Source organism: Tremella mesenterica (assembly GCF_000271645.1).
Source record: "Tremella mesenterica DSM 1558 unplaced genomic scaffold TREMEscaffold_20, whole genome shotgun sequence".
In the NCBI taxonomy this organism is placed as follows: domain Eukaryota; kingdom Fungi; phylum Basidiomycota; class Tremellomycetes; order Tremellales; family Tremellaceae; genus Tremella; species Tremella mesenterica.
In genome coordinates, this window is record NW_006711244.1 from 222084 (window position 1) to 237510 (window position 15427).

A 15427-nucleotide genomic window follows, 5' to 3' on the forward strand; every position below is an offset into this window, starting at 1 on the left:
TGTACAGGCCAACGATGGGTATCCGTAAACATGTCTCAGGCGTCTGAGTCTACGACGTGAGCAAGACGACGGCTATCGAAATCCGCAAATCCCTCTATGTTGCATTCGTGTGACCCTCACCATAATAGGGCATAAAAAAAGAATATTTATTATGTAGGATCCCAGTCTCGAGTACGTTTTCAACGGATGATCCTCAACCTTGGTGACACCTTTACCACAACGCCTTCCACCCTCCTACTACCACTCCTACGGCTTTCTCGCCTACGTCAATGTTCTTCACACGCCATGGACGCTTCTCCTCCCCCTCCTCCTTCTCCCCCCCCCCCTCCCACTCCCCCTCCTCCTCCTCCCCCTCCTCCTCCTCCCCCTGCCCTGTCGAAGGGATCAGGCTCAGAGACCAGAACAGGAGTGGGAGTCTCATCGTTTCGGAATGATAAAGACTACGAGTCAATCACGTCCATGGCGAGTGAAACAACTTACCGTAGGTGAGTCAGCCGTAGCCGTAGTCGTAGCCGTAGTGGTAGCACGTTGTGGTATAGGTGTCTCACATAACATTGCTCTCACGTCGAAAACGTCCAAACGACCGTTTCTCTTCTTTTTCATCCTTTTTTTTTTTTTTCTTTTTTTGGTGAGGGTCAAACGAATGGAAAATAGAGGAATTTCCGCAATTTCGATGGAATTTGACTTTTACACGTGGTAAACTACGAGGAATGTGGCACCGTCACGTGACCCATCGTTGGCATGTACAAATACCATGTGGGTTGCATATACAAATATCATGTGGGTTGCATGTACAAATACCATGTGGGTTGCATGTACAGATACCATGTAGGTTGCATATACAGATACCATGTAGGTTGCATATACAAATATCATGTGGGTTGCATATACATACACCATGTGGGTTGCATATACAAATACTTTCATAGATGGGTGATACCAATACGCTACTTGCGCAAACGAATCATCAACTTCAATATCGCACCATACCCTTTCCAAAACTCATCGGTCGATTCCAATTTACGTTGAGCGTGTTGAACGTGATTACCATGTCCATGTCCTTTTTCATGTAAACGTTTCAATTCATCTCTCAGATAATCCGGTTTGTGTTCAGCCATGATACCTAATGATCAGCCCGACAGAATGGGATACATCTTGATATTCTCACCTTTGACCCAAACTCTTATCATCGGTTCAAACAATTCTCCTCGATTGACCAACATTTCCAATTCTTCTTCTTTCTCTTTTCTTGACCTTGTTCCGAAATCATCCCCTTCCGAAACAATGTCCAATACCAGTTGGATACCTGGGTTGTCCGGTCGGATTTGGTTTTGCAGACCCCCTGAGATGTCAGGGTCTTGCCATTTGAGGGAACCGCTTTCAACTCTATCATATCCGGGTTGCCGGTTGGTTTTTCTCACGGATCAGATGTTGGAACAATGGGACGTTGGATCATGGGATCAGGGAAACATTGGAACATTGAAACATTGAAACATTGAAACATTGAAACATTGGAACATTGGATATTCGAAACGGTCCTAACTCACTTGATAAAACACGTTGGATGAAAGCCAGTCCATCTAGATCTATTCCATCATGAGCGTTTTTTCGGAAACAACGTTTAAAAAAACCTACTACTGCAATGATGTAAAATCGGTAAGATAGCTTTTCTCATCACTTGTTGAAAAGGTATGACACAACTCGCCACCAAGGGAAAAGGTAAATGTTCACCAACATCTCTTAAATGATAACGACCGGAAAACGTTTCAGAGCTCATGACCAAAACGTCTTGTACGTCTTGAGAAAAATCTACGAGACCGTTACTGACGAAAGTCCTCAGATCTCTTCTCGTCTCGAGATGGTTGTTGGACAAAGTCAACTTGTCGATAATGTGGATTTGATGATACCAACGACACCAAAGGGACAAAAGGGAGCACAGATGGGGATAAGATCGTGACAGGTAGTGTTGGAGAATGTCTGGATATCCTTTTGGTGGTGAGAGAGCGATCAGACTGAGAATGATTCCAAGACAATCCGCGATCAACGTTTGGGTGAAATCACATTCGATTTGACAGGACCTTTGGTGACGTTGGTCCCACCTGGCCTGCAAGTTTTGTCAGCTTGTCGCGGAGACGAACAGGTCAGGTCGCATCTTGCTTTTCAAACTATGCACGGCAGTCGCTATCCCGGACGGGAGGGGACCGCGAGGCAGGCGCCAAAGGGAGAGGGACGAGGAGGGAGAGGGACGAGGAGGGAGAGGGACGAGGAGGGAGAGGTACGACGAGGAAAAGGGACGACGAGGAAAAGGGACGACGAGGCGAGGGACCAAAAGCAAGGGGAGAAGTGTGGTCGTGGCGGAGCAAGGATAATGTCGGGTTGGAGATTATCGACGACACATAGTTGAAAGACATAGAGTATGGTGTCACAGCAAACGATGCGAGTATGGACGTGGGCGGGAATTCGCTCCACAAGGTCAGAGGAGAGAGAGAGAGAGAGAGAGCAACAACTCACCTTGGCAGTCATTACCAAACATTCACAAATATCTACAATCTTCACACTTAGATATCTCCTCTTTGCTTCATTCTCTTCACTCTCACTCCCGTCCCCATCACCTCTACCGATCACATTGACAGTATCGCCAACGATGACGTGGACGATCGTCCAAGGTCTGATCGTTTCCCAAGCTGAAAGAGGTTGGTTGAGGACTAACCAAGTAATCGTAGACCACATCTGATCATCAGTCTGCTTCCGGTTCCAAATGTCAATCACAATCCATCATAGTTTGAAAGAGCGGCCAGAGTTCGGTAAGAAAGAGCGGTCAGAGTTGGGCAAGAGCAGAGAGCGGCCATAGTTGATGAGACAAAGACCCGTCAGAATCGGGAAAGACCAGTTCGAGTTTTTGGCAAGAGCGGTCTGATTGGGCAAGATCTGTCAGAGTGGGGGACAGCGAGCAGAATTGGGGAAAGACCAATCCAGGTTTTGGCAAGACGCAATCAGGAAAGAAAAAAAGGAAACCACAATCGTCACTCTGACTCACCTCATCTTGATATTGAAACCAACGTTCTCCAAACGAAAGAAGAGGATCATTATCGTCTCGATCGATCGGAGGAAAAGGTAGAATCAAACTCGAGTCTGTCATTCCTGATGATATTCCCAAATCACCTTGATCTTCTTCATCTTGTTCCTCTTCGAAACGAAAAACGTTTTGTCGGTAATCCCATTCTGATAAAGAAGGATATTCGAAAGTCGACATTGAATCGTTTTCATCGAGAAGTCCACCTATGAACCTTCCTCTACTCGCAATAGTAGTCAATGACATGTCCACTTGTGATGTATAACCGTCGATATCAACATGTTCCGAATCGTTTCGTTCTTGTTTCTCACGTTCGATTTCTCTCTCCATTTTCATCATTTCTCTCTCTACTTTCTCTTTTTCCGATTGCCACCAATCGATTTCTTTGTAAATGTTATACTTTACTACCTTGGGACAAAGAACCAACGTTTTACCAATCTTCCAATTCCAACTCTCTCTCAATTCGATCTCTTCCGTTCCGCTCGAGAGAATCTGCAAGATTCTATCAACCCTTTGTTTCATTTCATCTCTCTCAAAACCCTCGATTCCAATTTCATTTCCAGTCCCATTTCCATCTCCACCATGTCCATTTCCACTTGCCCCCGCGTCCAAGTTGAAACGAGGTTCAAGGATCAAAACATCATGTATAGGAACCAAACATCCTTGACCTGAGAAATCCAAAAGACGATTGTTCAGACCCAAAGCTTGAACCTGTCTACAGACCGTTTCGTCATCCCATTCTCCCCCTTTACCCGTCATGTTAGGTCTCAAACATCTGATCCAATGGACACAACTTGCAGACGTCACTTGAGAAATCAACTCTCCCACCGATACCTGAAGACTGGTCATGATCGCAGGAGGACGAGGGTTTTTCTTTCCTTTGCCCCAGGGAACAGGATCACGCTTGAGGTCGTTATCACTCGACACCAACGTTCTGATTATGTGATTGTCCGATTCAGATAGGATATCCATCATACCCTCTGGTGTTCTCTCAGAGTTGGATTGGATCAATTCTTCCGTCATGTATTCCACCGGACCGTTGTAATGAAGGATCTTCATGTTACCGTTCGGAAGGATTTCTATCAAAGGTGACGGGTTGGGATTGGACTTTGGGGACGGTTTCGTCATGGTTGAAGATGTGGACGTGGACGTGGATGTGGTTGTAGATGTGGGTGTGGATGTGGTTGTAGATGTAGAAGTAGGTCGAGATGTCATTTCCGTCGTATTGACAAGTTGCAATAACCAATCCCCGCCACCACCACCATTATGAGATTTAGCACCATTGGTCAATTCCACAGATCGACATTGATCATGTAACAAACGGATAAGACCTCTAGGTCCTTCGAACAGACGTAATACAGATTCGGAATCGACTTGCTCGGTTGGACTTTCGGTTTCAAAACCTTCTTGGATGAGGGTGGAGATGTGGGCGTCGACAAGTTCACGTTGGTACTGTTCGTCAGCTCAGGTCATGACACACGAGGGGGGGGGGGGGGGGCAGAGTTGGTGGGAATGAATTGAGAGAGGGATCCCCCCCGTTAAAGTAAATGACGGGGATCAGGTATGAAGGGAAGGGAAGGGAAGAGAAGATGGAAAAAGAAAAGGAACTGAAAACTGACCAAAGAATGTAAATGTTCGTTGGTATAATTTATACATAGTTGATCGAATTTATTATCTTGGACGTTTTCGAAACCGTACTGCGGGGTATGTCAGCGGGTGGGTCAAAGTGGTGGATGGTTGCATGGTCCGTTCTGTTGATTTGAAGGGTTTGGGGTGTGTGTGTATTGGTTTGGGGTGTGTGTGTACGAGGTGGAAGGGTGGAGGGAAAGGCGGTGGACGGATAGATGCGGAAGATACAGAGATGGATGGACAGGTGACGAGATCGAAGCGAGAGGGGGCCGCTAGCAGTGAGGAATGAAGAGAGAGTTATCGAAGGAAAGAGAGATGGGTGGAAACTGAGATAGAGAGATGTTGAAGGGAAGGGAGAGCGATATGTGGATGGGAAGAAACGAAGAGAGAGGGGGATGAGTATTGAGGGATATGACGAGAGATAGAGAGGGAGAGAGAGAGAGAGAGAGAGAGAGTACACAAGACAAAGATGAATACAATACAAAACTCACAACATCTATGATCTTTATCGATCTAGTCACATCGGATTTTTCATCTCTACCCTTGGTCCCTTGTTCTCCCTTGGGCTCCGTCTCCTTGCCTTCCCCCTGCAAAGACATATTCACCCGTCCAACCAACCACTCAAACAAACGAGCATAAAGCCATTTCGCGATATTCCCAGCTTGAACACGTACAAAGTCTTCAGAAGGTGATGAAAAAGGAATCGACACATTTCCTTTTCCGACTTTTCTGAAATTCGTACGAAGTAAACCGACCAGCTTTCCTTTTTCCAAACCCAATTTCCGTTCAGTCAGATGAAGACGCTGGTTTGTCAATTGTATTTCATCTTTCCCCTTGCCCCTCGTCTGGTCCGTTTCCGTTTCCGTTCCCGTTTCCCCCTCGGTCGTGTCGACGTTGAGATTTAAAAAACAACAAGATAGATGATTGACACCTTGCAAGATATCAAAAACCAATTCCACATCATGTTCTTTCATCCCTTTGATCTTGAGGAATTGTTTTTTGATCTTTTCCAAAGTCCATCCTTGTATCATGTCGATAGGTTTCGATTCATCATTTCGACCGGGGATCAAACGTAAGATATGAAAAGTATCATCGTTCTTGTTGCAAGGGTTTAACACCCTGGATCTTTCCAACAGGCAAGGGGTTATCTTGATACCTTTGACTTTATCGTCGTGAGACAATTCGTTCTCGATCGTTTTACCGAACCTTGAAGAGTCTTGGTTCAGGATGGTTTTGGCGTTTCCGAAGACTTCGAATAGGGATTGAGGACCTTGGTCTGGGGTTTGGGTGGGGTTTTGAGTTCCGGAACGGTCTCGGTCTTGGATCCCGGATGGTTCGATTAAGAAATCCATGATGGCACGAGCGATTGTGGTTTTCCCACTGCCGCTGATTTGTCAGTTGGGGTGACGTTTCAAGTTTTTCCCAGCTTTAGGGTGGGGGTAGGATATCGGTGGAATGCGAGTGTGTGATTGGGTAAGCTACGAACTGACCTCTCACCACTCAAAACGATGGCTTGATCGCCTTCAAGGTTCAAAGCTTGAACCAACAACTTGAAAGGGTGACAAGGCATATCTCGTACGTCACCATTGATCATGGCCGTCTTGAAAGATTGAACGACCGAAGGATCGTCTGCCATGAGCGGGAGCACCGAGACAGGTAAAAGGAAAAGAAACTGACACATTCCACTTTGTTGAAAAGGGTTGATCGAAACCTATTCAGACGTCAGTCGTCAGTACAGGTTGATTCTTGCTTGACTCACCATGGCTAAATCCAAAGAGATACATGGCCATTGTAAACCGAGCAGTGTCTCCTTGAACTGTGACATTATTTGGTTTTTCCTGTTTTATATAGAAAAAGATGGTAATCACCTCGTTTTCCGTTGGCAGTTTGCCCTCGCCTCACTGCCACGTGACCCATTTCCTCAACAAGACACCCCCGCTCAAAACATGCCACAACCACCTAGACCTATCTAAATCGTCGTAGATCCATCCGAGTTGTTCCGTCCGGAGAACAGTCGACAGTTCGGACCATGACGGTGCACACGAGCTTTGTCTTTTACCCAACGGTACACCGTCCGTTTGAGCGACCGACCTGTTCAACATATCGATGGCGATGCAAGACGAATCTTGAACGAGGGGTAGCTCGTCGTTGCTAATGTCGTACTGTCGTTCTGTCAGCTCGGTCTTTGGGGTCTCTTAGATCAAGGTGACCGAGTGGATTGATGGGGCGATTTTCAATTCCAAACTTGTGTAAACCCCTCCAAACTCTTGTGCCTCATCGTCCTCTCACTTTATCATCCCCATCGTTCTCTCACTTTATCATCCCCATCGTTCTCTCACTCTATCATCCCCATCGTTCTCTCACTCTATCATCCCCATCGTTCTCTCACTCTATCATCCCCATCATCCTCTCACTCTATCATCCCCATCATCCTCTCACTCTATCATCCCCATCATCCTCTCACCCCATCCGGTCAGACGAATGAACCGACGGACAGAACAAAACGGTCCGATGACAAAGACGGGTGGAAGGACTCAAACGGATCCAATCTAAACTCACAAACTTTCCGATAGGTCTAAAGAATATCTCCCAATCTTTCAAATCGGATGAACATCCGTCCGATCGGTCAGAAGAAACGATCATGATCCTACTCAAGAACTAGGTTATTCCTTTCAGCTAGATCACGACTTTGGTTGGAGATCGGGATAAGCGACGAGCGAGGGGGGGGGGGGGGAGGAGGAGCAATCAAAACCTAAAGTAAAAGTAACGATAACGATATGAAAAAATAAAGATTAAAGGGTAGAAAAACTCACGGAATTCCCCCATTCTTCTAAACTTGTTCTCAAACTCTTTTCATATGGACGAGGTATGTAAATTGATAATTGTTTAAACACCAGATCAAGTTGACAAGTTACGTGTAAGAGGTTTGAGGTTTGGTTCGATGTACGTTCTGTTGACGGTAGTTTTACCGGTGATGGGGATGGGGAGGGTGATGAAGATGGGGATGGTGAGGAGGACGACAAAGGTTCAAAGTGAACAAAACAACTCAATATATGAAAAGACTTAACATAATCGTCAACACCATTTCGTAACTCTTTGATCAAAATTTCTTCTTGTTCTTTCCCAGATATTTCTTGATGTCGTTTTGTTTTCTTTGCATTTTTAGCTATATCGTCTGTCGTTTGTCCATCTCCATCCCCATCTTGGTCTCCTTTTCTTTCTCTGTTTCTGTTATCAACATGATTCCCTCGCTCCTCAACACCACACTCTCCCTCGTCGACACGACTCCTTCCCTCCTCATCATCGACCATGGGATCCTCTTGTTCTTCTTCTCCTCTTTCTCTTTCGTGTCGGATAAGATCCCCCTCGATAGGATCATGAGCACGGTCCATCATGACTTGATCTCCCTCTTCTTCCTCTAGAAACCCCCGAGCAGGATGACCATCGTCCAACATGACTTGCTCTCCCTCTTCTTCAACAGGAAAAGTAGATTCGAGTTGACCTCGACAGCTTTGTCCACGATCACGATCGTAAAATCCAACGATGGGTACTGAAATGGTATGATCATGTATATAAATCCGTTTCCGTTTCGGATCATTCTGTCCTCGTAATACCTCTTCACTCAGAGAGAAGAAAAGACGTATCTTGTGAATCAATACCAAGAGTGTTTGTTCGGAATACGAATGACCAAAAACGAATTGTTCAAATGTCGTTTTTTCTTCTAACCAATTTTTCAATCCTGTCCAGGTATCACCTAATAAATGGTCTTCCAAACAAGTCGGTCGGATGTTGTGGTCGAGTGTCGAGGACGAAGGTTCAGAGGAAGAAGAAGAAAAAGAACGAGGAGGAGGAGGAGGAGGAAGAAGAGAAGATTGATTTCTTAATCCTTTCATCATTCCCTTTAATCTAAATTCAATATCCTTATCCTTATCCTTTTCCACTCCTAAACCCATACCCATACCCATACCTACTCCTAAACGTTTCAAAACGACTTTTAAACCATTTTCACTCTGTCCAACAACTCCCCAAAGTCTATCGACATCTCGACAGCTACACAAACTCGACCTACTCTTCCATGCTGACATCCTTAAGAGAGATTCGAACTCATCCGATAACGGTAGGTTCTCAATGATGAAATCTATCGTTTCGTCCACTTTCACTTTGACTTTATCCCTTCTTATATACCCCGTTTCGAAGAATGGATCGTCACATAATACCTGATCGAATATGTTGGTACCGTACCGAGAATGAATAGCTTTCAAGATCGTACCGAGATGTTGACTGGGGGTGGGTGATGGGGTGGACTATAACGGTAAGCGAAATTCTATTTTGTCATGAAAGATCAAAATTGAACTCGGAACTTACGGTTGTTCCATCTAATAACCGACATAAAGCGTCGACAACTTTTATATCGCTCAGTGAACCAACTTGTTGGACGGTATCTTGTTGCATCGTCGTTTTCAAAATATAGATATAGATCGAATGGTGAGGGATATGAGTAGATAACCAAGTTATTGAGATGACAGATGATTTGTATGTTCGAAAACAGACCCACGTGGGGGTCACGTGCGCCCGAACGGGACCATTTTTGCAACTCAACCTGTTATTCACCTCACCATATACCAAAGCATGCACTCTTTCAATATGCTCTTTTCTGTGCTCCTTTCCAATCATCCATGTCCCATAGTACCTGCTAGACATTGTGCTGGCAAATTTGCATTGTAATTTGCATGCAAAAGCACCAAAAGTCAGTGATTCGCAAATCCACAGTATCTATATCACCCCTCTTGTCCAGCTTCTCTCTCAAAGACCGACGATCGACAAACCTCGTACTCTGGGGTTTATGTTTCACCTAACTGAAGATGCAGACTTTGAATCGAGGGCAACTTTGACAAACTCCGTCGCAGTTGCTAGGTGTTGGGGTTTGCTAGTTGTCACGCCTCTCGTCGAGCTTCTCTCTCAAAGACCAACGGTCTATGAACCTCGGCTAACTTTGTACTCTGGGGTTGATGTCTCGCCCAAACAGGAGGGCACAGCCTTCGATCTGAAACTTCAAGAAAGTTTGTCACAGTTGCTTGGTGTGGGGTTGGCTAGTGGCGATCAATCTCAATGTGGGAGTAGCCATCTCTATCTATTTTTCACTACTGACTATAATCAAGGATCGCTGAAGTTCTTCAGCAATCTCCTCAGCTAATACTATCCACTCCCCACTAGAACTTCACCCAACCCATCCATGCTCCAACGTACTTTGGTGAACTTCCCCGAGTCACCAAGCACTTGTTCTCCTATCCTTGCCTGACTTTGCCGCACTTCTGCTTCCTTACTTCCTAACCATCCTAACTTTGCCGTACTTCTGCTTCCTTCCTCCCTAGCCATCCTACCTTTGCCGTACTTCGCTGTACTTCATCGACTTCTTAATCCATGTACTGTTGAAATTTGAATAAGCGCAGGTACGTGTTACCACTCGTACCCAAGCAATCTCAGGGATGTCAGAACTGATTTAAGGGCTTTTCAGAGGCATTCTGAGACTGTCTCAAAAGGAATGAACCCTGTACGTTCAGCTGTGTTGATTCTAATTGATTTCGTATTGAAATTTGAATAAGCGCAGGTACGTGTTACTGCTCATGCCCGAGGGATCTCAGGGATGTCAGAACTGATTTAAGGGCTTTTCAGAGGCATTCTGAGACTGTCTCAAAAGGAATGAACCCTGTATGTTCAGCTGTGTCGATTCTAATTGATTTCGTAATCCATGTACTAATGAAATTTGAATAAGACCAGGTATGTGTTACCACTCGTGCCTGAGGGATCTCAGGGCTGTCAGTCCACTTCAGGCACCTACTTTAGCCCATTCTGAGACTGTCCCAAAAGGAATCAACCCTGTACGTTCAGCCGTGTCAATTCTAATTGATTTCGTAATCCATGTACTGATGAAAATGGAATAAGCGCAGGTACGTGTTACCACTCGTGCCTGAGGGATCTCAGGGCCGTCAGTCCACTTCAGGCACCTACTTTGGCCCATTCTGAGACTGTCTCAAAAGGAATCAACCCTGTACGTTCCGCCGTGTCAATTCTAATTGATTTCGTAATCCATGTACTGATGAAAATGGAATAAGCGCAGGTACGTGTTACCACTTGTGCCTGAGGGATCTCAGGGCCGTCAGTCCACTTCAGGCACCTACTTTGGCCCATTCTGAGACTGTCTCAAAAGGAATCAACCCTGTACGTTCCGCCGTGTCGATTCTAATTGATTTCGTAATCCATGTACTGATGAAAATGGAATAAGCGCAGGTACGTGTTACCACTTGTGCCTGAGGGATCTCAGGGCCGTCAGTCCACTTCAGGCACCTACTTTGGCCCATTCTGAGACTGTCTCAAAAGGAATCAACCCTGTACGTTCAGCCGTGTCAATTCTAATTGATTTCATAATCCATGTACTATTGAAATTTGAATAAGACCAGGTAAGTGTTACTGCCCATGCCCGAGGGATCTCAGGGCTGTCAGAACTGATTTAAGGGCTTTTCAGAGGCATTCTGAGACTGTCTCAAAAGGAATCAACCCTGTACGTTCAGCCATGTCAATTCTAATTGATTTCGAAATCCATGTACTATTGCATAAATTCTCTTTCCTTCTTTTCATGATCTCTGTCCCGCACTGCCCGGTCCCGTCCCCTCTCTGCAACCTCACACCGACGTTGTATTTCTATATTTCTACGCTTGAGGTCTTCATTTTCACGCTTCATATCCTCATTCTGCCGCTGCACTTCTTCCATCTCTCTGTCACAAACGTCGTTTCTTCTTCTCTACTGACCGACGGTCGACAAACCTCGGCTAACTACGTTGTAGTGGGGCGTCGTTGTCTCACTAACACAGGGTACTCGACGAGGAACTACGGCTAACTTCGCCGTAGTGATGTGTCGAGTGGTAAATGATAGGATGATCGTCGATGAACTGCGGCTAACTTCGCCGTAGTACGTTGAACTGCTAAGTGGTAGCTCTCCTTAACTCGAAGGTTGTAGCTAATGAATATATCTCTCGCTACTGACAACAATCAAGGATCGCTGAAGAAGTTCAGCGATCTGTAAACTATCTATACTACTCCTCTCTCCTCATAGAACGTCTCTCAACTCCTGCACTGCCTCACGCTCAGTCCCCTTCGTTCAACTTCGCCGTACCTCGCCATATCCCCGATATCCTACTCTGCTCACTTCGACTAACTTCGCCTAACTTCCCCTATCCTACTCTCCCTCGGCTCCCTTCCACTAACTTCGCCGTAGTTCTCCGCTAGACGGGGTTACCGTGACAAATCCCTCTTCGGTTCTCGTAACTTCGTCGTAGTTGGTCTCAGTGGTTCGAGTGGAGGTTGGTGGTGGTGGAAGGAAGGTCGGTGATGGTGAAAGGAGGGTCGGTGATGGTGGTTGTCAGGGATGTTACGACGTAGTTCGTGACACTCTCGCTGGAGTTCTTTGTTCTGACTTTCCAACACTTCATCTTTCCTCGCACAAGACTCTAATTCTTCTCTGAGCCGCTCCGATTCGGCTCTCACTTCCGCTACCACTGACTCCAAGACAAGGCAGTCTTCGTCCCTGTCAACCGAACCTTTTGGGGACGCGGCTTCATGTAACGCTTCGTTTTCTGCCTTCAAAGTTGCAATGAGGCGTTCGGCATCCAGACGAGCGGTCCGCATGTCTTCGTATCTGCCACGAGCGGCTTGGATATTCGTGGCGAGGCTGTCGAATAGATCATCAGGTGTGAAGGGCCCTTCAAAATTGGACTCATCGTTCGACGAGAGCGTGTGATTGAGACGATAGTCAGGAGGTGGGGCTCGTGGAGGGTTACGGCGTTGACGTTTATTCATAACATCTTCGGGTGTGACCGTCCTTGTTTCAATTGGGTTCTGAGGTCCAGCGTACTCGGACTCGGACTCTTTGAGTGGGATTCGGCTTAAACCGCAACCGTCATGTCCAGCTTGACGACAAACCCAACACCTGTTGCACCGTCCCAAGTCTGACCAACTGAAAGCCAGAGTTGGCATATCTCTCTCTGTTGCATAAGAGCACTTCCATTTCGGGTATAGAGCTCTGACGGCCCTGTCTGTCAGGATAAGCCCCCAGCTTGGCAGTGAGTCACTCATGGCACATAGAAAAAAGCGGGGATGCGATACTTGCAGCCTTCACATGTCCGTTTACGGGACCGTTTGTGACTTCGATTGCAGACAAAGTTCTTAACCGTGCCTGCTATCTTCTTTGACTCTGAGCGGCTTAAAATGTATCGCGTTAGACCGTAATGAGCGGCGGAAGAGGGAAAGAATCGGTCTGGGACATGGGATGGGCGTTGAAGATCACCACCATACTTTTCACAATGCTTCACAATGCTTTCTTTGTTGGCGTATATAAGATCGTTTTTGCGGGAAGTGAGCCATTCGAGACCGTAAGGACCGGTAATTTTGGTGAGGTCTGATTCGATCTCGTCAGCCCACCAAAGAGATTGGTCAGACGGTTCGATATCATCGGGTAAAGGTTCGATGACGGACGATGATGGCGAGGCGGACATGACAACGTCGTAGGTACTGTGGTCAATGGACGGACGGTGAGGATTCGAAGAAGTACTGGAAGAGAAAAGAGTGAGAAACTGTGGATGTATGAAGGTAAAACGAATGTCAGTAGCCCTTGAAGTTCAGAACACGGATACATGTTTGTCATTCTTTCGCTTGTCTACCTCACCATGCGCCCGGAAGTCCCGTCACAGCTAGACCCTTGATCACGCACCTGAAAACTTCGGGCGAGCTGTCACTACGCAGTAGCAGCCATAGATAGGGTCTCAGCTGGAGCAGCCTGGATCTGATTATTTATTCTAATTGATTTCGTAATCCATGTACTATTGAAATTTGAATAAGACCAGGTACGTGTTACCACTTGTGCCTGAGGGATCTCAGGGCCGTCAGTCCACTTCAGGCACCTACTTTGGCCCATTCTGAGACTGTCTCAAAAGGAATGAACCCTGTATGTTCAGTCGTGTCGATTCTAATTGATTTCGTAATCCATCCAAAAAAAAAAAAGCAATCAAAGGATTAGATGATACATGCTTCCAAGTACTGGGGTTTAGGGTTTATATCTAAAGACTACGTAAGGCTAATTAAGCATGGAATGTTGTAGATTGATATGGTGGAAGGAAAGAGAATGATCTACACGGATCTAAATGGTTCTACTACGGTTTGCGTGCTGGTTCTTTCTCCACATTCCATACAAAGTCCCAACTGTAGAACGGAATGCGAGGTTACCAAGATACGAAATACGAAAATACAAAATACGAAGTACGAATTACGAAGATACGAGAATACGAAAATACAAGATACGAAAATACAAAATACGAAAATACGAAGATACGAAGATACGAATTACGAAGATACGAGAATACGAAGATACGAAGATACGAAAATACAAAATACGAAGTACGAGAATACGAAGATACGAAATACGAAAATACAAAATACGAAGTACGAAGATACGAGAATACGAAAATACAAAATACGAAGTACGAAAATACAAAATACGAAGTACGAAGATACGAGAATACGAAAATACAAAATACGAAGTACGAAGATACGAAGATACGAAAATACGAAGATACGAGAATACGAAAATACAGAAATACGAGAATACGAAATACGGAAATACGGAAACACGAAAATACGCAAACACGAAACACGAAACACGATTAATTCACACTCTCTGACCAAAAAAAAAAAATCAATCTACATGAAGAAATCCAACCCGTCAGATTTCCCCCTCATTCTCTCTTCGTTTCCGTTCCCGTTGCACCGTTGTCCCCCTTTCCGATACTTGGTATATTAAGAATGCTTGAAAAGTTCAGGATTGGAATCCTCCGACTCTGAGTGACACGCGAAGCGATTGAGCCGAATTAGTCATGGTCATATGTGAAAAACTTTTACAATCCACGAGCCCGACTTTGCCCGCCAAAAAAGTTACATACCCATCTAAGTTGAAAAATATGATATATAATCTTATATAAAGACGGGTCGGGTTATAAATTCGTATCCATTATCATTACATTACCATTTTATCCCCCACTGATCACATTCCTTTTCAAATCTTGATTCTCCTTTTTCAGAGAAAGGAAAGAATCCAACAAATCTTTATTCTCCCTTTTTGATTCCCTGAGAGATAAAAGCATTTCATCATTTTCCCTCTTACTCTGACGTAAAGAGTACATCAACCTTTCCATTTCTGATTTCGTTTGTTCCAACGATACTATCAAGTTTTCTTTTTCCGTTTTGACATTGACTAGATGATCATTTTGTCTCTTCACCTCTTGGAGAGAATTCAACAGTTTTTCTTTTTCTTCTTTCTCATTCTTCAATGATCGATCGATCAAGAGTAATCGTGTTTCCGTTTTGAGAGATTTTAAAAGGAGAGAATCGTGTTGATTTTGAAGTAGGTTTAGTTGGGCATGATGGTTTTTCATAGATGATTCGAGTAAATTGGTTAATGATTCTGAAACGCAAATCGTTTCGTCTGTTGGAAGGACATTGACAGTGACATTCGATGATGATGATGATGATGATGATGATGATGATGATGGTATTTGAGAGGTTGAAATGGAAGTGACGTTTGTAGATGTAGACGTTGGTGGATTTGGATTTGGATTTGGATTCTCGAATTGGCTTTGGGTTTGAATTTGAATTTGGGTTTGGGTTTGGGTTGATCGT

The 15427-nt window shown here is 45.0% G+C and overlaps 3 protein-coding genes across 3 annotated transcripts; 1 reads left to right on the top strand and 2 right to left on the bottom strand.

Annotated features, from left to right (window-relative positions):
- Positions 1 to 842: 842 nt before the first annotated feature.
- Positions 843 to 1863, bottom strand: TREMEDRAFT_57965 (uncharacterized protein). Its single transcript, XM_007008334.1, has 4 exons — positions 1636 to 1863; positions 1548 to 1586; positions 1169 to 1342; positions 843 to 1123 (listed from the first exon to the last, which is right to left on the bottom strand). Exons 1-4 carry the CDS (start codon positions 1775 to 1777, stop codon positions 948 to 950), a joined length of 531 nt encoding a protein of 176 aa, XP_007008396.1. The 5' UTR covers positions 1778 to 1863; the 3' UTR covers positions 843 to 947.
- An 8035-nt stretch (positions 1864 to 9898) lies between these two features.
- TREMEDRAFT_66310 (uncharacterized protein) lies at positions 9899 to 13251 on the bottom strand (the record flags this gene model as incomplete). Its single annotated transcript, XM_007008372.1, has 9 exons — positions 9899 to 10098; positions 10538 to 10579; positions 10708 to 10840; positions 10882 to 11010; positions 11052 to 11089; positions 11393 to 11461; positions 11510 to 11533; positions 12148 to 12741; positions 12903 to 13251. The coding sequence occupies 9 exons, from the start codon at positions 13249 to 13251 to the stop codon at positions 9899 to 9901; spliced, it is 1578 nt and encodes a 525-aa protein (XP_007008434.1).
- A 715-nt stretch (positions 13252 to 13966) lies between these two features.
- TREMEDRAFT_66311 (uncharacterized protein) lies at positions 13967 to 14419 on the top strand (the record flags this gene model as incomplete). Its single annotated transcript, XM_007008373.1, has 1 exon — positions 13967 to 14419. One exon carries the CDS (start codon positions 13967 to 13969, stop codon positions 14417 to 14419), a length of 453 nt encoding a protein of 150 aa, XP_007008435.1.
- Between the last annotated feature and the right edge of the window lie 1008 nt (positions 14420 to 15427).

Excerpts from the sequence above, each read along its gene's own strand:
- TREMEDRAFT_57965 (XM_007008334.1), bottom strand. The coding sequence starts at position 1,777 with ATGAGCTCTGAAACGTTTTCCGGTCGTTATCATTTAAGAGATGTTGGT. Across the intron at positions 1,587-1,635 it reads GATTTTACATCATTGCAGTA|ATCTAGATGGACTGGCTTTC; the intron begins GTAGGTTTTTTT and ends ATGATGGAATAG. Across the intron at positions 1,124-1,168 it reads GATAAGAGTTTGGGTCAAAG|GTATCATGGCTGAACACAAA; the intron begins GTGAGAATATCA and ends GCTGATCATTAG.